General features: G+C 35.7%; 1 protein-coding gene across 1 annotated transcript in view; it reads right to left on the reverse strand.

Moving 5' to 3' along the window:
* The window catches only part of CCDC73 (coiled-coil domain containing 73), a 134,755-nt gene that overhangs the window by 86,542 nt on the left and 20,944 nt on the right, over positions 1-27,269 (reverse strand). Inside the window, exons 2-5 of the mRNA XM_043580887.1 lie at positions 17,434-17,505; positions 6,421-6,492; positions 4,744-4,779; positions 3,786-3,860 (exon numbers count right to left, since the gene is read on the reverse strand). Coding sequence (XP_043436822.1) covers positions 3,786-3,860; positions 4,744-4,779; positions 6,421-6,492; positions 17,434-17,505 — 255 coding nt within the window. The remainder of the gene's footprint in view (positions 1-3,785; positions 3,861-4,743; positions 4,780-6,420; positions 6,493-17,433; positions 17,506-27,269) is intronic.

Here is a 27,269-nt window from a genome sequence, read left to right on the forward strand (position 1 = left end):
ACAAAGATGCAAAAATCTTCAATAAAATTCTAGCAAACCAAATAACAGCATGTTAAAGTTTCATACACCATGACCAAGTGGGATTTATCCCTGAGCTGCCAGATGGTCCAGCATATGCAAATCATTCAATGTGATATATCACATTAACAAAATAAAAAAAAATCCACATGTTCATCTCAATATGATATAGAAAATGCATTTGACAAAATTTAACACCCATCCATGATAAAAACTCTCAATAAAATAGGTACACAAGGTAACACCTAAACACAATAAAAGCCTACAAAAAGTCCACAGTAAACATCATAATCAATTCAGTATAAGGCATGGATGCTCACTCTTACTACTATTCAAACAGTGCTGAAGTCCTAGCTAGAGCAATTAGACAAGAAAAAGAAATAAAAGGCATCCAAATCAGAAAGAAGTGAAATTATTCATTTGAAGATGACATAATCAGATATGTAGAAAACCCTAAAGACTCAACAAAAACACTCTTAGAATAAATGAATACAGTAAAGTTGTAGGACACAAAATCAACATACAAAAATCAGCCATATTTCTAACACAAACAACAAACTATCCAAAAAGGAAATTAAGAAAACTATCTCATTCACAGTAATTAAAAATTTTTTCAGGAATAAATTTAACCAAAGAAGTAAAATGTTTGTACACTGAATATTATAAAACATTGATGAAAGAAATTTAAAAAGACAGATAAGAAGAAAAACATCCTATGTTCATGGATAGAAGAATTAATATTTAAAATGTCCCTATTACCCAAAATGATCTACCAATTCAATGGAATCCCCATCAAAATCACAACGTTGATTTCTACAAAGAATAATCCTAAAATTCATACAAACCACAAAAGGCCCTAAAACCAGAAAATCATAGCTGAAGCAATCCTGAGCAAGATGAACAAAGCTAGAGGCATCATGCTTCCTGATTTCAAAATCCATTTCAAAGTTATAGTAATCCAAACAGTATGATACTGCTACAAAAACACACATACTGGTTAATGGATCAGAATAGAGAGAATAGAAATCCATGCAACTACAGCTAACTGATCTTCAACAAGGGTACCAAGAATATATAATGGGGAAAAGATATTCTTCAAAAAATGGTACTGGAAAAACTGATATCCACATGCAGAAAAATGAAATCAGACCCTTATCTTGCATCATATACAAAATTTCATACTATATACAAAAATCAACTCAAAATGGATTAAAGACTTAAACATAAGACCTGAAACCATAAAACTACCAGAAGAAAAACCACAGGAGAATAACTTCTTGGCATTAGTCTAGGCAGTGATTTTTTTTAATTTTTTTTTTTTAACATTTATTTTTGAGACAGAGAGAGGCAGAGCATGAGCAGGGGAGGGTCAGAGAGAGAGGGAGACACAGAATCAGAAACAGGCTCCAGGCTCTGAGCTGTCAGCCCAGAGCCCGATGCAGGGCTCGAACTCACGGACCGTGAGATCATGACCTGAGCCGAAGTCGGACGCCCAACCGACTGAGCCACCCAGGCACCCCGGCAGTGATTTTTTGAATATGACACCAAAAGCACAAACAACAAAAGCAAAAACAGACTACTGGAATTACATGAAACTAAAAAGCTTCTGCAATCAAAGGAAATAATCAACAGACTGAAAACTCAACCTACAGAATGGGAGAAACATTTGCAAACCATGTATCTGACTGGGGTTAACATCCACAATGTATCAGGAGCTTGTACACTCCCCAGCAACAAAACAAAACCAATTTAAAAGACAGGCTCGGGGCGCCTGGGTGGCGCAGTCGGTTGAGCGTCCGACTTCAGCCAGGTCACGATCTCGCGGTCCCCGTGTCGGGCTCTGGGTTGATGGCTCAGAGCCTGGAGCCTGTTTCCGATTCTGTGTCTCCCTCTCTCTCTGCCCCTCCCCCGTTCATGCTCTGTCTCTCTCTGTCCCAAAAATAAATAAACGTTGGAAAAAAAAAATTAAAAAAAAAAAAAAAAAAGACAGGCTAAGGACATGAAAGATTTTTCTAGGAAGACTACATACAAATGGCCAACACATATATGAAAAGTTACTCAACATCACTACTCATCAGGGAAATACAAGGTCAAACCCAATGAGGTATCACCTTACACCTATTAGAATGGCATGATCAGAAAGACAAGAGATAACAAGGTTTGTGAGAATGTGAAGAAAAGGGAAACTTTGTCCTACCTTAATCAACTAAAGAAAGAAAGTGTATCATATGTTTAAACAAATCCACACTATGGTGTGAATTACCTGATTAAGGTAGTGACCATCAGGATCCTTCCATCATAAAAACATATTTTACTCTTTGTAATTAATGTTATCTATAAGGTGATACTTTTTTTTTTCAATATATGAAGTTTATTGTCAAACTGGTTTCCATACAACACCCAGTGCTCATCCCAAAAGGTGCCCTCCTCAATACCCATCACCCACCCTCCCCTCCCTCCCACCCCCCATCAACCCTCAGTTTGTTCTCAGTTTTTAAGAGTCTCTTATGCTTTGGCTCTCTTCCACTCTAACCTCTTTTTTTTTTCCTTCCCCTCCCCCATGGGTTTCTGTTAAGTTTCTCAGGATCCACATAAGAGTGAAACCATATAGTATCTGTCTTTCTCTGTATGGCTTATTTCACTTAGCATCACACTCTCCAGTTCCATCCACGTTGCTACAAAGGGCCATATTTCATTCTTTCTCATTGCCACGTAGTACTCCATTGTGTATATAAACCACAATTTCTTTATCCATTCATCAGTTGATGGACATTTAGGCTCTTTCCATAATTTGGCTATTGTTGAGAGTGCTGCTATAAACACTGGGGTACAAGTGCCCTATAGGGTGATACTTCAAAACCAGGTATTTTCTCCCCCAACAATCTTCGTTTTTCCTTGTCGCTCATTTTATTGCTTATCTTTCCCCCCTAGAATGGAAACTCCATAAAAGCAAAATTTTTGTCCCTTTTTATCATTGTTATATCTCCAGGGCTTAGAACACTGCTTGGCACCCTGTACACCTTCAATAAGTATATTTAATGAATCATTATTAGTTGATAATTGATGAGTTGATTATCATCAGTTGATATCATCTATATTCTGTATGAGGCTGTGAACAACCTAAAGGCAAACGTGATGTTTTTGTCATCTCGGTATTGGCAGAAAATAAGCACAGTACTGAGAAAGTAATGATGACTTGCTTAATGCTATTTTATTTTAACTTTTAAGGACCACAGGTAATCAGTTTTAATATATAGGCCTGACTTGGTTTTTTCATCTACAGAGTGTTAAAAATAACACACGTCTATTTAATTATATTATAGTAAGAAATAATGAAGTTATTTTAATGTTTCTTTTTCATTTTTTACATTTTTATTTGAGAGAGAGCAAACACAACTGGGGATGGGGGGAGAGAGAGAAAGAGAGAGAAAGAGAGAGAGAGAGATCGAGATCTTAAGCAGGCTCCACACTTTGCATGGAGCCTGACATGGGCTCAATCCCACAGCCCCGGCCGGGATCATGACCTGAGCAGAAATCAAGAGTTAGACACTCAACCCATGAGCCACCCAGGTGCCCCTAATATTTCTTTATAAAATAAAAGATGAGGAAAAATCCTAATTTGAAATTCAAGGCTTTCAGGAAAAAATTACCATTGTATACGAACTTTTACCAGCTTTGTTTTGCTAATTTACATGTTTAGTGGACATTTTACTAATACAATGCTAAAATACCAAACTATTTTTTAAAGCAATGCTCAGTTACTTTACCTGTAATGCTTTTAATGTTTCTTTCAATCCTTCTATTTCTTTCTCTTTTATTTCTGTAGCAAGTTGATATTTTCCCTTTAAGTAAAAAAAAAAAACCTATATTTCAGTATTTTCCAGTGTAAATGAAATATTATTAATGGGGAAAATACAAAAGCTCAAGAACCAAAACCTCTACTTTAAAACTAACACCTCGCAGGCTTTAAACCTGGATCTGCACCAAAACTTACATTTCTAATGACTTCAAAATATCATGAAATTACCATAAGGCCTTTACAAGATGACAAATATCATGAAATGAAAAGTCGTAACAAATCATTTTATCAGTAGAACATTCCTGAGAATTTATGGACACTATATAATTATTTAATTCATATAGCTAGAATAAATATATCCTAATTAATAAGATACATACAAGTATATTTGTCTTATAAAGATATAGGAGAATTTTTTAAAAGGTGTTTATAAATAGTATGTTCATTGATATAATAAAAACATATATTAACTATTAAGTAGGGAAAATATTTAATGCCAGGTGAATTTCTAGGATTGCTCAGGGTTGTATCTTCTTTTCCAGTTGCATCTGGTCTGCATCCAGATGAAAATCATTTTAATTTTTTTTAAATAGGTAATTACATTGATAAAGCACTAAAAATATGGTTAACAGAAACACTGCAATAGAGTATAAAGAGCATTAATTTGGAGGCTGAAGAGATATGGGTTCTAGTCTCAACTTTGCCACTTTAAAATGGGAGCTTCAGCAAGTTCTTTAATCTTGCTAGGTTTCAGTATTATCAACTGTAAACTAACAGGTAACATGAGTTCCTTGGGGTTTCTGTTTCTAAGATTTCAAACAATTAACATTCTCCATTTGTCTATTATTAATGTTTTTCATTATGGTGCACAACTAATAATGAATGCATTTAACTATGGTTTAAATTATTAAAAAATTAATAAGTACCTTTTCTTCTTCCAAGGCACACATCTTCACTTTCAACTGATAAACAATTTTAAAAATTAAAATACAGGTAAGTAAACAGTTAACAGTGATTTACACTGGTCAGTGAGACTACAAAAATATTTTACACATCTATATTGTTTGAACTTAATACAATGTGAATGTGCTACTTTCACACATGAGAAAATAATGAAATATATAAAAGGGGGCAAAAAGCCAGTCACCAAAAGAAATGAACAATTTAATCAAATTGATTAGAGACACCAATCACCCTTGAAAATTTAGTTTTTCCTTCCAGAAGTTTTTTTTCTTTGATGTTTCAATATTTTGCCATCTACTCATAAATAATGACATGCAACATTTTCTGAAGGCACACTTTTATGAAATGACTATCATTTGAATTGGCATTGACATATTTTCTGAAATTTTTTAAAAGATGCATGTAGCAGTCTAATAAATAAATAGGGATATTCTAAAACAGAGGAACCAAAGTCAACATGACAAAGAAAACTAATTAAATATCCCAAGCACACAAGGATACCAGGCAAGACTGTCAAGAAATACAATTTTCCTTGGAATTTCTCCATCTCATTTTCCATATCCCTTACAGTGCTCATTCAAGAATCAAGAAATGGAGAGTAGTAGGTAGGGGAGAAGAGGAGAAAAAACAAACAAAAACATAGGAGAAAAAGAGCTCAAGAGCACTTTTAAACTACCATTCAGATATCTGGATATTCTTATCTTGTCCAAAGTCCCCTGTGATAAGTAAGAGAGACACAAACTTGCCTTCTCCTAGAGAATACTATGTGGTATATTTGGCTAGTCTTCAAAAGAACTTCCATAACTTTGGTGAGGCCATCTCAGACTAAAAGGAAGAAAGTTTATCGTCTGCTTAAACAAAACCACACTACAGTGTGAATTACAAATAGCTTTGGTCAACTAGTGACTTACTTTATACAGGATGTATTTCTTTTTATGCATTTCTCTTTCTAAACACACACACACTTAAATAAAGACAAAAGAGAGGGAAGGAAAAAGGGGGAAAATTGTGATGCTAGAATGGCTATAAGGAAAAACACTTCCTGAGAATATTTTCCATGAGCACATTTGAAGTAGTAGAGCTATAAAACTCAAAACAACTGAAGGAGTTGCTATTCATTTTTTAAAAATCTTTTACATACGTACATACATACATACATATGTATGTATATATGTATGTATATGTTTTTCTCTGCTCTTTCTTAGATGCTGATAGTATTTATGGAGATTTCGGTGCATAATAGTCACATCTGCTCATCTTTCACATCGCTCTACGTGCATCTCATTCTATTTCTGGCCTGGATACAGGAAGAAAGCAAAAAAGGTAAGATCCTAGGATACTCTAACCAAAGAGAAAGGGAAGAATGGAGAGAAAGAAGAAGAGCACACAAAAACTAACCTAATTTACTTAGGACAGATGAAAACATATCTCCAAAGAAAACAGTTTTCTAATTTGTTTCCTTAACTAGCTCTTTCTAACTACATTACTCTTTATTGTCGGTTGTGATTCAAAATGACTTTATTTCCTGCTTCCATTAGTACTCTTTTGTCTTCAGTGAGTATGCAGAACAACTTAGCATAATATTCATATGGGAGCACAGGAGATGAAATATTTGAAACTGGTGTTTGTCTATCCTTTACCTGCTTTTTAAAAGCTGCCATTGCTTCTTTGTGTTGCTTTGCTAATGTTTCCTTTTCATTCTGAAGAGTTTCCTATTTTAAAAATTATGAAAAGTTAAAACATAAATTTGAGCAACTGAAAGTTTTAACTTTTAATTGAGTTCACAATTTAAATAAAAGTTAAACATATTTATTGTATGTATTATTGTATGCTCTTGAAATGCAACTTTAATCCAAGTCTATGATTTTTTACCTGTCATGGAATCAGCATACAATAATTTTGCTTCCAGTTGCTTTTCATGATAAAACGCATTGATTTAAAATTGTTTAAACAACTCTAAACATGGTTGACTCCAAAGCTTTCTTCAAGAAAATACCTTTCATCAAAAGTTATTAAAATTAATAGTATACAATTAGCCTATAATCCTTTAGAGTTCTCAAAGAAACCCATTTTATTTTCTAGGCACAAATGTTCACATGACGACATAATTCTTTAAATTCACCAAAATAATTTTTTATAAAATCAAAACTCCTACAGGGCATTTTTTTTAAAATACACATATATGATTCCATTTCTTTTTTTTCCTTCTCTCCCTCCTTTTTTGATAGAAGTTGTGTTCTGTCCTTTAGATTCAAGATGACTTCAAAGTTTCTTTTTCTATGTTATTGAATAATTCTCATAATTTAAAGCCATTAGATCTAAAAGTGGGAACCACTTCAAATGTTACTGTTATTTGACTCCGTGTTTCTAAATAGATGTTGATTTATCTACTTAAAAATTTTATCTACTGACTTCCTATTATGATAGGTGGGAGTTTAGCTTTCTTGTACAACCATTACCTAACATCTGCTCCCTCTATTCTTCCAACAGTTACTAAAAATTGTGACTTCACTTTTCAATAATTATACTATCATGACTGTGCAATTTTTATTCAGTGCTCAGCCATATAATATACCAGAATTACATTTCTATCTAACGCAGCTTTTTATTTTTTCTAAAGTTAGCAATTACTTTAAAATATTTTAATTATTGGGGCACCTGGCCAGCTTAGTCAGAAGAACATGTGACTTCTGTTTACATACTAGATTCCTTTCTCCAATGCTAATGGGAGTGGTGACCTACAGGAGAAAATAATATGTCTCACTTGAGAATCCAAGGGTAAGAGTTGGAGGCTAAAACAGTAGGGAGTATCCCTGGATTATTAGAGATATTCACTATCTGAGTAGCTCTTCAGCCTTGGGGTCGTGAGTTTGGGCCCCACACTGGGTATAGAGATTACTAAAAAAAAAAAAAAAAAAAAAAAAAAAAAAAAAAAAATTAAAATTAAAAAAATATTTTAATTTTATAGGCTAAATTTTAAAAATAATACTGCCAGTTCCCAGATGTGTACCAATGATTCATATTCTCAAATGAAAAAATAAATTGAATGGAAAAAGCAAAGTGAGAAGATCCCAAGAATGGCTTAGGAAATCACAAACCACATAGGAAACCAGACAGGTTTAGACAAGCTGTAGTTGTTGGACAAAATCTTTCAGAGGCTGTTGGCCAGTTTTCTGTGAAAATAATTTACACTCTAAAGCACTCCCGTAAGCAAGGAAAGAATTTATTGAAGACCTCAGGGACAGTTCATTGAGGAGTACATTCTGAAGTACATGTGACCTCTAGCTTTATCCTCACTTTTTTGTGAACAGCCTTAAATCTGGAAATAGGAGATTTAATGCACAACCAACTAGAATGGGAAATAGCCCCATCACTAGATCTCCAAATCCAGCTGTTCAAAAAGCCTTACAACAAAAGCAAAATGAACTGGAAGTCTTACAGATAAAACACCTTAATGTTCCCACTTCAGTCATCAAGCACTGAAGGAGTGAGCCTTTTGGTAAAGACACTTGTAGATATTTACTATAATCGGAAAGGCCACTGGGGAAAAAACTCTCCTGAACTAGCTAAGAAAATGAAGGGGGAAAAAAATCAAGTGGACAAATCAATGATACTGCTCTGAGGGAAAATCATGTATCCAACTTCCCATTTTATCCTCAAACTTGCAAAGAGAAATTTCTCTAAATATTAAAAGAAACCTTGCAAACATTTTACTCATACCATTAATCCTGCCATCATCACATAATCTCTTCCTCAGAGTCAATGAACTACTCAGATAGTGAATATGTCTAATAATCCAGAGATATTCCCTACTGTTTTAGCCTACAACTGTTATCCTTGGATTCTCAAGTGAGACATATTATTTTCTCCTTTATGTCACCACACCCATTAGCATTGGAGAAAGGAATCTAGTATGTAAACTAGAATTGCAAAATTAAATTCTTGCCTGATTTTTTTTTTTTTTTTAGATCTCTGAGGATTTTTCTTTTTTTTTTTTTTTTCAACATTTATTTATTTTTGGGACAGAGAGAGACAGAGCATGAACGGGGGAGGGACAGAGAGAGAGGGAGACACAGAATCGGAAACAGGCTCCAGGCTCTGAGCCATCAGCCCAGAGCCTGACGCGGGGCTCGAACTCACGGACCGCGAGATCGTGACCTGGCTGAAGTCGGACGCTTAACCGACTGCGCCACCCAGGTGCCCCGAGGATTTTTCTACTTGTAATCAGATTACAGCTATATTTGAATATTGACTACTGGTACCTTTGACATGATCAAACCAAATTAAGATCTCTATGAAGTGGCATTCTTTGTGGGCAAAATGTCTTACTGATATTAGCAGCAAACCTCCACCTAACTTTACATAATATCTCTAAAACCAGAAGTTAAGAATTAAAATGAATAGTCCAAAACCTAATAGAGAACGGATGGATCACACTTTATGCCAGTCTTTGAACATTGTTGTTTTCCAGTCAAGAAACTCAATGGGTGAAGATAAAGATCTGTTCAAGACAAATAAATAAAATAACTGTGGCCCCAATTCTTTGCAGTACTAAGCCCAAATACTATTTTATCTTCAGTGCTACCCGACTTTACATACTTTACCACTATAAATACACATTCTGCTTTCTATAGTGTCCCTTTAGATCAAGATGGTGTAACTATTTTGTCTTGGGAAAGTCAACAATTTATCTAGATAGCTATGCCTCAGGGTTTACTGAAGAAGCTTAAGGAACTTAAATTTCTCTGTAACTCTACTCTTATACAATATATGTGCAAGTTTTCATTATTCTAAAGATGAGAAGAGCTCTAAAACTAACTCCATTTAACTACTTACTGCTTTAGCTCAAAAAGGACATGCAAATTCCAAAGAAAGTTTAGAATTTTGTCAGAATAAAATACATTATTTAGGGTATGATTTATCCAGTGGGGATAAATCTATCATTCCTGATAAATAAGAGGGTGATTACTAACAGACAATTAAGTTTTCTGGATTTCATTAGCCGCTATAGATACTGGGTTCCAAACATTTCTGAAACTGACATCTCTCTATATAATTTAAGTCCTCAATAATGGAACCTCTCCCTTAGGAATGGGAAAGAATGGACAGGAGACAGTAAGTCAAAGGCATAAGAAGAAATAAAGATCTCAGTAAAGGTAAATACACGGGCAATTTAAAAAGCTAGTTTTATTATAACTTTGGTTTGCAAGTCCACACTTTGCTTTCTACATAATTTAAGTGACGAATGCATTTTTAAGATTATTAATTTATGGTGACACTGCTGCTGTTTTTGCTTCAGCTCATGCTGCTGTCATCCAATGCGGCCACGCAGCCCCTACCCAGCTGTCACCTCCAGGAGCTGCTGCACTGCGCGGGCAACCACACCGCTGGGCAAGAGGCAGTCAGGCCCCTGGACCTTCAGGGCCAGCTGCTGCACCTCCTGCAGGCCAATGGTAACCATGCAGCCAGCATCTTGACCAAGGGCTGCTGTGCAAGCACAGAGCCAGCCGGGTGCCCCTGCCTCTGGTACAGTTGTCCCGCAGCAGCTGCCCTGTCTGTAGTGCCCAGGGCAGTCTGGGGTCTGAGTCCTTGCTCAGGCCCCGTCCTAGCCCTGCCCTCTTCCTGCTGCCTGCCCAGTGTCAGCCCCTAAAATAAGGGCAAAAAAGACAAGTCTCTGTTAGTGTGAAAAAAAAATTGTTTTTAATTTATGCTATGAGGCACACAATATATAAAGATGTAGTATCAACAACTGGATAGAGCTGTAAAGAAGCAGAGTTCTTTTATGTTGTTGAAGTTAAGCTGATATAAATTCAAATTAGAATGTTGATGATAGATGCTAACTATAATTCCCATGGTAATCAAAAAGGAAACAGCGACAGAATATACACAAAAGGAAATGAGAATTAAATTTAAATGTTTTACTACAACAAATAACTAAACACAAAAGGTAACAGTAATGCAAGAAATGAGGGACAAAAAAGCTGTAAGGCAATTAAAAAACAAATACCAAAACGAAAGAAAGCAGTCACTCCTTATCAGGAATTACTTAAATGTACATAGATTAAATTCTCCAATCAAAAACCAAATATTGGCAGAATGAATAAACAACATAACTCAACTATGAGATTCACTTTATATCCAAAGACACAAACAGGTTACAAGTAAAAGTATGCAAAAAGATATTCCAAGCAAATAACCAAACAACAGAACAAAAAGACACAATGGAAAATAGACTTCAAAAAAGGGTGGGGTGCCTGGGTGGCTCAGTGGGTTATCCTCTGACTTCAGCCCAGGTCATGATCTCATGGTTCATGAGTTAGAGCCCCACATACGGCTCACTGTTGTCAGCACAGAGCCCTCTTTGGATTCTCTGTCCCCCTCTTTCTCTGCCCCTCCTCCATGCACACACACACGTTCTCTCTCTCAAAAAAAACACAAAAAACAAAAACAAAAAAAAAAACATTAAAAAAATTTCAAAAGGTGACAAAAGACAAAGGATATTATATATTCATAAAAGCTTCAATACAACAAGAAGATATAACAATTATAAACACACACCTAATGACAAACCTATAAAAATAGGCAAAAATGGACAGAATTGAAGGGAGAAACAGACAATTCTACAATAATAGTTGGAAATGTCAATAACACATTCTCAATAATGGATAGGACAACCAGACAGAAGTAAAGGAATAGAGGACTTAAACAACAGAGTAATCCAACTAGAGCTAACAGATATAAAAAACACCCTACCCCAAAACAACAGAATACATATTCTTCTCAAGGGCACATGGGACATTTTCCAGGATTGATCATATGTTAGGCCACAAATTAAGTCTCAATACATTTGAAAAGATATATATCATGCAAAGTGTCTTCTCTGACCACAATGGGATGAAGAAATCAATAGAAGAAGGAAACTTGGAAAAATCTGTAAATTTGTGGAAGTTAAACAACAAATTCTTAACCAATGGATTAAAGAAAAGATCACAAAGGAAATTAGAAAATATTTACAGATGAATGAAAACAAAAATGCAACATACCAAAAGTTATGGGATACAGCAAAATCAGTGCTTACAGGGAAATTTATAGCTATAAATGTTTACATTTAAAAAAAAAGGAAAGATCTCAAATCAACAATCTAACTTTATTTTTTTAAAAATTTTTTTTCAACGTTTTTTATTTATTTTTTTGGGACAGAGAGAGACAGAGCATGAACGGGGGAGGGGCAGAGAGAGAGGGAGACACAGAATCGGAAACAGGCTCCAGGCTCCGAGCCATCAGCCCAGAGCCTGACGCGGGGCTCGAACTCACGGACCATGAGATTGTGACCTGGCTGAAGTCGGACGCTTAACCGACTGCGCCACCCAGGCGCCCCAACTAACTTTATACCTTAAGGAACTACACAGAAAGAACAAATTAAACTCAAAGGTAGTGGAAGGAAGAAAAGAATAAACATCAGAGCAGAGATAAATAGAAAAAAGAATAGAGAAATAGAGAAAAGCAGTAAAACCAAAATTGGTTCTTTGAAAAGATCAAACTGACAAGCCTTTAGCTAGATGGACCAAGAAAAGACTCAAATTACTAAAATCAGAAATGAAAGTGGGGACATCATTATTGATTCTGGAGAACTAGGCAGGTATATGAGAGTGCTGTGAACTGTACACCAAGAAAGTGGATAACCTAGATAATACGGACAATCCATAGAAATGCAAAACCTACCAACACCAAATAACAAAGAAAAAATCTGTATAGGCCTTTAACTAGTATGGAGAGTGACTCAGTCATCAAAAATATCCCAAGAAATAAAAGTTCTGTACTTAATAGCTTCACAGTGAATTCTATCAAACATTTTAAAAGAACTAACAGGAATTCTCTAACTTTTCCAAAATTTGAATAGGAGGGAACACTTCCTAACTCATGCTTTGAGACTAGTCTTACCTTGATACCAAAGCCAGATGAAGACACATCAAGAATACTACAGACCAATATCCCTGATGAACACTGATGCAAAAATTCTCAACAAAACACTAGCAAAACAAATTCAGCAGCATATTAAAAGGATCATACACCATGACCAAGTGACTTATCCATGGGATACAAGGATGGTTCAACATATGAAAATCAATCAATGTAATACACACCACATTAACAGAATGAAGGGGGTAGCACATGACCATCACAAAACTGAACACCCTTTCATGAAAAAAACAGTCAACAAACTACGAACAGAAGGTAATGACCTCAACATAAGCTATATATGAAAAACCCATAGCAAACATCATACTCAATGGTGAAAGACTGAGAGCTTTTCCTTTAAGATCAGGAACAAGGCAAGGATGCCTGCTTTCACAACTATGTTCAACACAGTACTGTAAGTCCTAGCCAAAGCAATGAGGCAAGAAAAAGAAATAAAAGACATCCAAATTGGAAAGGAAAAATTAAAATTATCTGTTTGCTGATGATATGATCTTAAACATAGAAAACCCTAAAGATTCCACAAAAAGAAATGCTAGAATAAATGGGTTTAGCAAACTAGCAAAACCTACCAAGAGACAAAGTTACACAGAAATCAGTTATATTTCTATATACTAACAATAAGTGAGCTGAAAACAAAATTAAGAAAATAATTCCATTTACAATAGCACCAAAAAACAAACAAACAAAAACCCTTAGGAATTAACCAAAGAGATAAAAGATCTATAAAATGAAAGCTACAAAACACTGCTGAAAGAAACTAAAGAAGACACAAATATATGGAAACAAATCCTATGCTCATGGATTAGAAAACTTCGTACTGTGAAGATGTCAATACTACCCAAAGTTATCTACAGATTCAGTGCAACCCCTTCCAAAGTCCAAATGACATTGTTTGCAGAAATGGAAAAATCCATCCTAAAATTCATATGAAATCTCAAGGGACCCCAAATAGTCAATCTCAGAAAAGAATAAAGCTGGGGGACTCAAACTTCCTGATTTTAAAACTTTCTAGGATTCTCAAGTAATCAAAACAGTGTGGTACTGGCATAATGACAGACACATCCACCAACAGAAGAGAATAAAGAGCCCACAGATAAATCCTTATGTACATGGTTAAATGACTATTCAGTCTTGGAAAGGACAATGGGGCTGGGAAAACTGGATATACACATGTGAAAGAATGGAGTTGGACCCTTACCTAACACTGCACATAAAAATTAACTCAAAATGTATCAAAGACTTAAATGTAAGACCTAAAACCATAAAACTCTTAGAAAAAAACATAGGGCAAAATCTTTTGGACATGATACCAAAGGCACAAGCAACACACACAAAAAAGACAAATTGGACTCCATGAAAAATTTAAAATCTTGTGCATCAAAAGATACTATTAACAAAGTAAAAAGGCAACCCATGGAAGAAAGGATGTGCAAATCATACTTCTGATAAGATATTAATATTCAAAATATATAGAGAACTCCTAGAATGTAACAACAAAAAACAAACCCTATTCAAAATGGGCAAAAGACAAGAATAGACTTTCTTCAAAGAAAATATGTGAATGGCCAAAAGCACATGAAAATATGCTCAACATCACTAATTATTAAGGAAATGCAAAGCAAAACCATAATAATATACTACCTCATACCCATCAGGATGGCTATTACCAAAACACAGGAAACAACAAGTGCTGGCAAGAATGGGAGGAATTAGAACCGTTGGGCATAATTGTGAGAATTTAAAATGGTACAGCTGCTGTGGAAAACATTATGGATGGTCCTGAAAAAACTAGAAATATTATTGCCATATGATCCAACAATTCTACTTCATAGTATATACCCAAAAAAAATTAAAGTAGGGACTCAAACAAATATTTCTGTATCCATGTTCATAACAGCATTATTCACAAAAGCTAAAACATGAAAACAAACCAAGTGTTCATCTATGGAAGAATGGATAGGCAAAATGTGGCATATACATACAATGGAATATTATCTCCACCTTAAGAAGGAAGAAAATTCTGGGGCACCTGGGTGGCTCAGCTGGCTAAGCATCTGACTCTTAGGTTTGGCTCAGGTCATAATCTCACAGTTCTTGGGTTTGAGCGCCATACTGTCAGTGCTGAGCTTGCTTGGGATTCATTCTCATTCTCATTTTCATTCTCATTTTCTCTCTCTCTCTTTCTCACTCTCTCTTCCCCTCCTGTGTGCTTGTGCTCCCTCTCTCTCCCAAAATAAATAAATTTAAAAAAAAAAAAGGAAGAAAATTCTGGCATATACTACAACATGGATGAACCTTCAGGACATTAATGCTAAGTGAAATAAGCCAGTCACAAAAAGATAAATATTGTATGATTTCACTTATTTAAGAAACTTAGAATAGTCAAAATCATATAGAGTATAATGGTGTTTGCCAGGAACTGGGGAGAAGTGAAGGATGGGGAGTTTAATGAATGAGTATAGAGTTTCAGTTTTACAAAGTAAAAAGAGTCATCTGTAGATGAATGGTGATGATGGCAGGACATTAAAAATATATTTAATACCACTAAACTGTATACCCCCAAATGGTTAAGATGGCAAATTTTATGTGTATTTTACCACAATAAAAAATATTGGGAGAAAAAGATCTTCCTGAAGCCACTTGAGCCTACACCCCAATAACCTGTTATATATCCCAATTCTGACTTACCCCTTTTGAGACATACTAAGACTGTCAAGGTAATGTTCTCACTGCAATGAGTTCTAATAAAAATAGTTTTATTTTATTAGGAATACAACAAGGAACTTCTTTTTTTATTATTTTTGAGAGAGAGAGAGCACAAGTGGGGTTGGAAGAGAGAGAGAAGGTAAGAGAAGTTCCCAGGCAGCCCCCCCAGCCCTCCCCTCACCCCCCCATGCTCACAGCAGGGGCTCAAACCAACTAACTGTGAGACCATGATGATCTACCGAAACCAACTTGGATGCTGAACTGACTGAACCACTCAGGCATTTCTAATTTATACTGCCAACAAGAATATATATATGAAAGTTCCTATTTTCTACAACTTTGTAAAGTAAGGTAGGAATTTGGCTTTATTTTTCTTCAGAAAAAAGCAGTTCTAATACCATTTCTTGAATTATCTATTTTCCCCTCACTAATTTGCAATGCCACCTTTACCAGTCACTAATTTATCTTATGATCTGGATCTATTCTGAGATTCTATTATGTTCCAAGGAATACCTATCCAAGTACACAATTAAAGTAGCCAAGTAATATCTATCCATGTAGACAATTAAAGTAGCACCAAGCTCCTTTAATTATTATTATAGTTTATAATAATATATTTAAGAATCTAGCGTAGCTACTTCATCCTGTTCTCTTTTAAAAACTTCCCAGACACTCCTATATGTTTATTCCCACATAAACCTTAGAATCAACTTAACTACCACAAATACACTCTTGCATGTTTAAATTAGATTGTATTAAACCTACTAACTTAAGGACTTGGATAACTTTATATTGTTGACTCTCTCTACCCAAAAGCAAGATATGACTTTACATTTTGAAATCAGCATGGAGTTTGTTTGTATTTGATGTTTATCTGTTTTTTTCTCTCCACAGACAGGTTTCAGACCTGTGCCTCATAAAATCCAACTCTAGTTTTACTCCCAAATTCTACACACCTGTGGGTCTCTCTGGTTTCAAATTCCTATCATTTCCAATTTGAGCTATCCTCTGTCACTTGAATTCTGATTCTGATATGCTACCTCTAAATTCCTGTCTCAATATTGCCAAACAGTGAAAAGAGGGGGCCATCAAAATTAAGATTTCAATTTTTAGCTATTAAGATTACTTTGGTGGAAACACATGAGAAGCACTATCAAAACTGCTTCTATATAGATCAGCTAAAAGAGAATTAGATTTGATACTGTTTTTTAATATTTAGTTACAGCATGTAACGACAGCCTGTAAAAATAAAGTACTATTCTGAGGTTTTCTTTTTTTTTTTTTCAACGTTTATTTATTTTTGGGACAGAGAGAGACAGAGCATGAACGGGGGAGGGGCAGAGAGAGAGGGAGACACAGAATCGGAAACAGGCTCCAGGCTCTGAGCCATCAGCCCAGAACCTGACGCGGGGCTCGAACTCCCGGACCACGAGATCGTGACCTGGCTGAAGTCGGACGCTTAACCGACTGCGCCACCCAGGCGCCCCTCTGAGGTTTTCTTAAAAAACATTTTGACTCCTCTATAACACATGTGTTTCTCGGGTATTAAATAGATCATAGTAGATTTTAGCAATATCATCAGAAAGCCTGAAAATAACTTTCATTCTCAGTGTTCTGGAGGCTCAAATATTATTAAAACAATTTTAATGAGAATTCTCTTGAGACTTTTTTTTTTTTTTAATTTTGAGAGGGAGGGAGAGAGAGAAAATCCCAAGCTGGCAGCACAGAGCCCAACATGGGGCTCAATCCCACAAACTGTGAGATCATGACCTGAGCCAAAATCAAGAGTCGAATGCTTAACTGACTGAGCCACCCAGGCACCCCTCTTGAGACTTTGTTTAAAATGATGCACAGTCCCCCAAATATGTTTAGGAAATTTAAAAATTAATTTTGCTATTAAGGATTAGAATATGTTTTTAAATAGATGTTAAAAACACTAATCTGAAATAAAAATTAAAAATACTTACCTTTTGCCATTTAAGTTCTTGTGTCTCCACAATAATTTTACCAATCTGCTCTTCATACTGAGTTTCTGTTTCCTAAATCAAAAAGAAAAATGCTAGGAAAATTAGGACTTTAAAACTTTTCATTTCAGCTCTTTCTAGAGAGATAAAAAAAGAGCATCATCCCACACTTAAAATATCCTCCCACGTCTGGACAAACTGCAAATTAAATAGACAAGCCTATCAGAGAACTGAGGCTCCAGATCATTCAATTAATCCAAGCTCTGGATAACTCTCTCCTGCAGGAAGAACAGAACTAAAGCATTTACTTACCTGGGATGTAAGAAAATTCAGCTACAAGCTCTTCATAAATTGCTAAAGGCAAAATGTGTACTAGTTTAAGAATGTGAATTCCCAGGGACCCCAGAAATAAGGAGGTGTTATATCTTTTATCAGGTTTTTGTTCCAGGAAGCCCACCAGGTGCTTACAAGGAAGGATGGGAAGAATCCAACAACCTGAGAAGCTCTGCCCTGTGGTACAAGCTGGGGAAGAGAAGAGCAGTCACAACCCATCTTCCCTATTTCCCCTACAGAGCAAGAATCTTAATTTGCAAGGGAAAGACAATAACTATATCTAAGAACACTAGTGGAAACCCTCTGCAGCTGGTAAAGGGGAGTAAGAGCCACCATTGAAAACTCCACCTAGACAGCCCTGTCTTCCTCATCTCCCATAAGGAAAAAAAGCCTAATTTACAGAAGGAGGGACAATAAAAACTACAGTAGGAGAGCACCTGTGGAAAACCATTGTAGCTGGAAATAGGCTAGGAAAATAAGAAAACAGCTCTATCATTGGGGTAGGAGCAGGAATACGTGGGAGGTCCAGCATTAAAAACAAAGGAGGGATCAGAACCCCTGTGAAGACCTCACCCTAAGACGCAGAACCTAAGAACTGAAGCTTAATAAAATCAGAGAATTCCCCTACTCCCCCACCTGCAGCCACCATCTGAAGAATAAGCATCAAATAAAAAGAACAGGGAGATCAGCTGGGAGGGCTGCAAAGACAGATTCTCTCTGGGAAGCAGCACAAAAGGAAGACCCAAAGCCAAGCAGGAAGTAGTTATTTAGAAAAATTCTCTGATTTTGTTTAAAATCACGTAGTAATACTCATGAATTAGCCTACCCCATAAACACAAGGTATCACAAGAGAAAAAGTGCCTGTAGTGTTGAAGATACGCCCCAACACAGAGTGAAAGCACTTCTGTAAAAACTGGGAGTTTTTTACTTTTGGTTTCGGGTATTTAAGGAAATCTCCACCAAACAAAGCACTAGCTGATCATTAAGTTAGGAGCACAATGGCCTCAATGGCCACACATGACAGAAACAGCAGACTTTACAAAATTATTTCAGAAAAGTCACTAAACCAACAATAAGCAGCAACCGTAGGGAGGGGAAAATATCTGATTTTCAGAGCTGCCACATATTCAAAATGTCTATGTCCAGTTCTCAACAAAAAATGCAACGGATGCAAAGAAACAGGAAAGTGTGATCCCTATACAAGCAAATAAAAAGTTAAAAAGAACGGTCTCTGAGCAAGACAAAGACTTTACGTCAAAAATTTAAATACGCTCTAAGAGCTAAAAGAAACCGCGTACAAAGATACTGCAACGTTAAAAAGTTAATAAGGAAATGCTACAAACAAGCTTATGCTCATAAATTTGACAACTTACAGAAATGGATCAATTCTTCAAACCTCAATATAGACAATCTATATAGCCCTATAACCACTAGTTAAAAAGCTCCCCAAAAAATAAATGTCCAGGCCCACATGGTTTCATTACTAGAGAATTCCACCAAATACATAAAGAATTAACACCACTTTTACACAGTCTTCCAGAAAAATAAAAGAGGAAGAAACACACCTCAACTCATTTTATAATGCCTGTTTACTATGACACCAAAACTAGACAAAGACAGTACAAAAACAGAAAACTAAAACCAATACTTCTCACAAGTTTTGATGAAAAAATATCAGTAACATATTAGCAAACAGAATCCAACAATGTATAAAATGTTATACACCATGACCAAGTAGAATTTGTTCCAAATATACAAGGCTGATTCAATATCAATAGTAAGTTCATGTTTTTCACCATATCAATATCCTACAGAAGAAAAATCACATGACCACATCAATTGTCACAGAAAAGGTAACCGATGAAACCCAACACTCATTCATAATAAAAACTCTCAGGAACAGAGAGAATTATCTCAATTTGATAAAGAATATTCATAAAAACATTACACTGAACATCATATTCAATGATAAAAGACTGGATGGATGGATAGACAGACAAGGAAAGGGAAAGAGGAAAGAGAGGCAAAGAGAGAAGGAGAAAAAAAAAAGAAAGAAGGGAGGAAACAATCAGAAGTAAAATTGTCTCTATTTATAAATAACATAATTGTATACAAAGAAAACCAAGGAATCCATAAAATATCTCCCAGAACTGATACCTGAATTCAACAAGGTCTCAGGATACAAGAGCAACACCTAAAGTATCAATCACGTTTCTATACACTAACAATAAAAATACAGAAAACAAAATTTAAAACACAACTTATAATCACTCCAGAGAAAATGACATACATAGGTGTGTACTTAAAGAACATGTTCAGGATCTGTATGCTGATAGATACAACAACATGGATGAATGAGAAGCCTTACCTAAAAGAGTACATACTGTATGATTCCATTTATATGAAATGTTAGGGGGAAAAAAACCTAATTGCCTGTGGGAAAAAATCAAAAGAATGTTGCCTCTTGGGGAGGAAGTAAGGGTAGAACTGGCCTAAGTAGGGGCATGAAGGAACTTTCTTGAATGGATAGAAACATTTTGTATCTTCATAAGGGTTTACATTATCAGATGTATGCATCTCACCAAAAGTACAGTTGTGTGTCTTTAATTGTATGTAAATTTAAGGGGGGAAAAAGCTGTAAACAAATATTGAACTCCACTTAATGATACGCAGTCTGAAGTACTTGGAAGAACACCAATGTCTGCAATTTACTCTGAAATCACAAAAAATGAAGTTGAAAGAGGGATAAATTGATGGATAGATAGGTGACAAAGCAAGTAAAGTATTATGTTAATGGTGTTTGAGTGTTCACTGTCAAATTCTTTCAGTTTTGCTTTATGCTGGACAATTTCCACAATGAAATGTTTCAGAGAAATCAAAGAGAATGTTAACATATAAAATACATGTTTTTGTTATGAAATATTTTCCTTATGACTCTCTTATTTTTATTTTTTTATTTTACACAAACACACTTACTCATGCTATGGTATTCAAAGATAGGCTTTCACAAAAGTTGTCTCATTTATTTAAAATGCTTTCAGCAGCAAGGAGCAACAACAAACCCCAACTCACAATGGCTTACCTCATATGACAATGACTTTAAATGCAGAGTGCTTCTAAAACTGACTTTCAGTGGTTCAACAATATCATTTAGGACTACGATTCTGCTCATCTTTTCATCTTGCCATTATCTAAGTGATTTTCCTTAGGCTTTACATCCCGTGCCTGCTTTAACTGAAAGCATTATGGACAGAAAGGACATTAACCCGCAGTAGAAAAAGTGTAATCTCTTAATAAAAGAGTAACAGGCGGGGCACCTGGGTGGCTCAGTCGGTTGAGCATCCGTCTTCAGCTTGGGTCATGATCTCACGGTTTGTGGGTTCGAGCCCTACGTCGGGCTCTGTGCTGTCAGCTCGGAGCCTGAATCCTACTTTGGATTCTGTGTCTCCGCTCTCTGCCCCTCCCCCACTTGTGCTGTGTCTCTCTCAAAAATAAATAAATGTAAAAAAGAAAAATTAAAAAAAAAAAGAACAACGGGGGCGCCTGGGTGGTTCAGTTGGTTAAACATCCAACTTCGTCTCAGGGCATGATCTCCTGGTTTATGAGTTCAAGCCCTGCATCTGGCTCTGTGCTAACAGCTCAGAGCCTGGAGCCTGCTTTGAATTCTGTGTGTCTCCCTCTCTCTCTTTGCTCCTACACCACTAGTGCTCTGTCTCTTAAAAATAAACATTAAAAAAAATAAAAAATAAACTTTTCCCAGAAACTTTCAACACATCTTCTAATATCTCATTGGCCATAACTTGGTCACATGCCCACTCCTAAACCAGTCATTGGCAAGGGGAATACACTGGACCTTTATGTGTAGTTAAGATCAGTCAGGATCTCCCTGACTCACATTGGTGAAAGGTGGACCCTAAGACACAATCCCAGTTCTTCCAACATGGAATAAGGAAGGGAATATATACCAATAGGGTATGCAGTGCAATAAACAAAGTGATGAGAAAATAGAAGCTCCTGCAAAATATGTTATCTATGGTCAGAACATACTGAAAAATAAAATAAGTATATATACATTTGTTTGGAGATGGGGTTCCTATTACATGTGTATCTTCCCAAAGCAGCTGGATTGAAAATGTGCAAGATACTGCTTTCTTCATGTGGGCCTGGTTATACACTTCTCTCTTAGTGGCTAAATGGGTTCTGTCATCTTACTGTGATTTAGATATTGTTCTAAGCACTTTTTATATATTGATTAACTTAATCTTAGTTATAATTTTCTGAAGTAAGTACTCTTATTATCACCATTTTATAGAAGAGGAAACTGGGTTAGCAAGAGAATAAGTAATTTGCCTAAATTCACATAGCAGGTAAACATCACAGTCAGTATTTGAACCTGTATGATTTCTCTCCAGAGTCTCTTAAACATACCACTTTATTACCTTTAAGAGACTGTGGGTACTGTTGGACAGCAGAATTTAATCTTCACGTCACACAGAAGTTAGCAAGACACTCAAGATCATATTACATATTTTATTTTTATTTATTTTGAGAGAGAGAAAACACACAAGCAGGAAGGGCAGAGGGGAGAGGGAGAGGGAGAGGGAGAGGGAGAGGTAGAAGGAGAGGGAGAGGGAGGGAGGGAGGGAGGGGGGGTTGAGAGAGAGAGAGAGAGAGAGAGAGAGAGAGAGAGAGAGAGAATCCCAAGCAGGCTCCACACCAGCAATGCAGAGCCCAACACAGGGCTCAAACTCACAAACTGTGAGATCATGACCTGAGCTGAAACAAGAGTCAGGTGGCTTAACTGAGCCACCCAGGTACCCCCATATTACCTATTTTATTTGGTAAAACATTATTAATTTGGTAGAACATTTCAAAATAACAACCAGAGATATTTGTTGAATGGAAAGGCAAAAAATTTAAGAATTCCTACAAATATTCTCATATTAAATATTTTCTATTTCTTTGTAATAGAAATCTTTGTAATAGACTAAGTTGAATAATATGAAAACAGTAGCTTAAATTCTGATTAGGAAAGAAATTTTGTAAAATATAAACTTTTAAGCTATTCCATGCCTATTAGTGATATTTATCTCGAATACTTTGTAGCTAATCAAAGAGAGATTAGTATTTTATTAAACAACATGAGAAACTGAACAGGGCAATTTCGTAGGAGGTGGATTATGAGTCTGAAAACAAGAATAAAAGTACCCAGTTACAGTTTGGGCTGCTTGGACATGTGCCTGCTGTATGTACTATGTCCCTAAATCTGTTCAGGGTCAAGAATTGAAGAGGCCTGACCAATACAGAGCACATCTTGTAAAACTACAGCCTGAAGCAAGCACTTTAAAAAAAGCATGACACTTTCTAAAGGTTATAAAGAGTAAATAAACCATCAAATTACTCCTCTTTTATTGTTTTTATAAAAACACTTAAATCCTTGTAGTCCTAAGGCAGATAATAAAAAATAAACACTTTTAAGGTTCTATATTCTTGGATACTTTATTGAAGTTACAGATGGGATTTTCTTACCAAATTTAATACATTTTTCTCATTGACAGTAAGAATTTTTATTAATAACTTTTGAGAGCTGCTTAAAGAATGAAAGATACAAATGAAAAGTTCCAATAAAAAGATACTTTTTAATTATAAAGCATGAAGTTAAGTTAGAATCCTAATAGAGTAAAAGTGTATTATAATTTTACCTTTCAGTATTGTAGATAACACCCATTTTATCAGTTTTCCTGGTGTAGAGATCTATATTCTACAAATCATTATAATTACAAACAGGTATGATTCTATTCACAACATAACTAATTTTATGGGGCACTAAAATGCTACTTAATGTTATTTACCACACACTATGCCATTAATTATACCCAGTTTTCCTTTACAATTTCCTTAGCAAATCATTGCTATTTTAGAAAACCCAAATTTCCACTGCCTTTTATTTATTGCTAATTTAAACTTCTAAGCTTTCCTCCTGTTCAGATATTTAATATATTTAATGTGTGCTTTCTCTCAACTCCCATACTTTCTTCAAAATTCTATTACATACATAATATATACTATGTGAGACTATAGTAATTAATTTGCATGGTATGTCATGATGATTAAATTTTAAATTCTCTTAGGGCAAGACTGAGTAGAGGTTTTTCAAAGGTTATCAAATGAATGCATATTTTAAAAGTGAAAGTTCTAGATAGAGATCTGTTTATCCTCATTGTATAGATGATTTGGCTGAGAAATATATTTTGTTCTGGGGCACTTGAGTGGCTCAGTTGGCTAAGCATCTGACTCTTGATTTTGGCTCAGGTCAGATCTCATGGTTCATGAGTTGGAGCCCCACACTGGGCTCCACACTGATAAGGCAGAGCCTGTTTGGGATTCTCTCTGCCCCTCCCCTACTCTCTCTCTCTTTCTCTCTCAAAATAAATACATTTTAAAAAAGAAATAATTTTGTTTAAAAACTTTCAACTCACTTCCTATTTTTAGAATCTAATAGATTTCATATTAAAGTCTAGATTTCTAGGGGCGCCTGGGTGGCGCAGTCGGTTAAGCGTCCGACTTCAGCCAGGTCACGATCTCGCGGTCCGTGAGTTCGAGCCCCGCGTCGGGCTCTGGGCTGATGGCTCAGAGCCTGGAGCCTGTTTCCGATTCTGTGTCTCCCTCTCTCTCTGCCCCTCCCCCGTTCATGCTCTGTCTCTCTCTGTCCCAAAAATAAATAAACGTTGGAAAAAAAATAAAATAAAATAAAGTCTAGATTTCTAGTTTCTCTTCAATAATTAGAAGAAATGATAGTACAGAGCCCATTTTTCTATATGGCAACACATTTTGGGAGCTGAACGACAAATATAGGTTAAACTGAAGACAGAGCTTCTCTACTTCAACACAATTCCTGCCCTATTGGTATCACATATCAACTATCTAAAGGAAGCTGGGGGCGCCTGGGTGGCACAGTCGGTTAAGCGTCCGACTTCAGCCAGGTCACGATCTCGCGGTCCGTGAGTTCGAGCCCCGCGTCGGGCTCTGGGCTGATGGCTCAGAGCCTGGAGCCTGTTTCCGATTCTGTGTCTCCCTCTCTCTCTGCCCCTCCCCCGTTCATGCTCTGTCTCTCTCTGTCCCAAAAATAAATAAGCGTTGAAAAAAAAAAAATTAAAGGAAGCTGAATTTGTGACCCCTCTGCTATAGATTCATCTCTATAATCTGCTAAGAGAATCACAAAACTTGTTGTCTAACTTCTAAAAAACATACATTATGGATTCAATATAAATTTATCTGTTGACTCAGATTATTTATTTAAAGATCATTATTTTATGGGCACCTGGGTGGCTAAGTAAGTTAAGTGTCCGACTCTTGGTTTTGGCTCAGGTCATAATCTCATGGTTTGTGGGATCAAGCCCCACATAAAGCCTGCTTGGGATTTTCTCCCTCTCTCTCTCTCTGCTCCCCACCCCCAAAATAAATAAACTTTAAAAAAAGATCATTAATTTAAAACATTCGAACTTTTAAAAAATATCATCACCAATTTAGATCCATATGTAAAAAAAATGAGTAACTTTGTTAATTACAGTATAGTTAGGCACTTAAATACAGTTTAGTGGAGTAAGAAAGTCTCTTTCTTTGACTTTATTTTATTATCTATTGTATTTTGCTTCTTTAAAGAAACTTTACTGTGGCACCTGGGAGGCTCAGTCAGTTAAGCGTCCCACTCTTGATTTTGGCTTAGGTCATGAACACAGAGTTTTGTGAGTTCGAACCCTGCATCTCTGCTTGGGATTCTCCCTCTCTTTCTGCCCCCCACCCATGGCACTCTTTCTCTTTCTCAAAATAAATAAATAAACTTAAAAAAATAAAGAAACTTTACTATCTAACCCTTTATGGTATGGCCTAATTTTATGTTCACTGCATTATTCACTCCAGTTAATTTATTATATATATTAAAGAAAGAGCTTTAGACAAGGAGTAGAGAGGTCAGAGTACTAGTCTCTTAAAAGCTCTGGGTTTTAGGTTGGACTAGAAGCTATCTCAAGTCACTTCCACCTCTAAAATTCTATAATTTCATGATCCTGAAAAAAAAGACTAATCATTAAGAATACACCTCTAAGATCATAGAGAGAAGAAAGTACAGAAAGATGACCCTGACAATCACCATTTATCAGATCACTAGAGGTTGAGAAATTGAGGCAGATTCACCAGCAGTCTTATGGGGACTGACTGACTTAGTGTTCCGGACCCACCAAGAAGGAGTGATTCTGGAAAATACCCTATGATTTTACTTGGAAGCCCAAGGAACTACACTCTTAGAACAGAAGATAGAAATAAACTATCCCTCACAAGGAAACAACTTCCAATAAGCTCAGTCTCTGATGGGTAAAATGATCTGGCCCATCCTAATTTCCAAAAGCAAAAATGAAACTCTCTAGATGAAGATGACATCATCCAAAGCCTCAAGTTTTCTTTGCAATATTTCACGTACAAATGAGGTCATTCAATCAAAATTTACCCTACATCCCAGGAGGTAAGCTAAATGACCAAGAGAAAAAAAAAGACATAATAGAAAAGGATCTGTAAGAGGTCCAGATATTGGAGTACACACAGACTTTAAAATATATAAAACTAATATGCTAAATAAATTATATGACAAAATTAATTTCAGCACAGGAATGAAAATTATAAAAGAAAAACCAAATAGAAATTTCAGAATTGAAAAATACAAGTGCAATTAAGAACTCAATAAACGGACTTTATCAGTAGATTAAATAAACTGAAGAGATTAGTAAATTGACAGAAGAAAATAACCAGACTGAGGGTACCTGGGTGTCTCAGTCAGTTAAGCGTCCAACTTCAGCTCAGGTCATGATCTTGTGGTTCATGAGTTTGAGCCCTGCATCAGGCTCTGTGCTGACAGCTCAGAGCCTGGAGCCTGCTTCGGATTCTGTGTGTGTGTGTGTCTCTCTCTCTGCCCCTCCCACGCTCATACTGTGTCTCTCTCAAAAATAAAAACATTAAAAAAAAAAAAAAGACTGAAACATGGACGGAAAAGGAAAAAGAAAAATATAGACAAAACACTCAATAATGACATAGGAGATTTGAACAAGATTGACAAAGTTGCCCAAATTCATATTCATAGAACACTGCATGAAAGAAAAAAAGAGTATGTGTTGTTTTCAAGTTCATTTATGCTGGCATATTTACCAAAATTGATTATATGCTTGGCTAGAAAGCAAAACTCCACAAATATTAAGTGACTGAGATTATATAAAGAACATATTATCTGGTATAACAAAATTATGCTTGAATCAATTGTTTAAAGTTAACAAAAAAGAAAATATTTGTAAAAGAAGTAGTATATTTCTAAATAAATCATGAGTCAAAGAAGAAATTACAATGGAAATAAGAAAATAATTTGAACTGAGTGATAATGAACATAAAATATATAAAAATATGTGGGATTTAACTAAAGCCATATGCCAAGAGAGAAGATTTTAGCCTTCAGTGCTTTATGT

The sequence above is a fragment of the Prionailurus bengalensis genome, chromosome D1 (genome assembly GCF_016509475.1).
Source record: "Prionailurus bengalensis isolate Pbe53 chromosome D1, Fcat_Pben_1.1_paternal_pri, whole genome shotgun sequence".
Taxonomy (NCBI): Eukaryota; Metazoa; Chordata; class Mammalia; order Carnivora; family Felidae; genus Prionailurus; species Prionailurus bengalensis.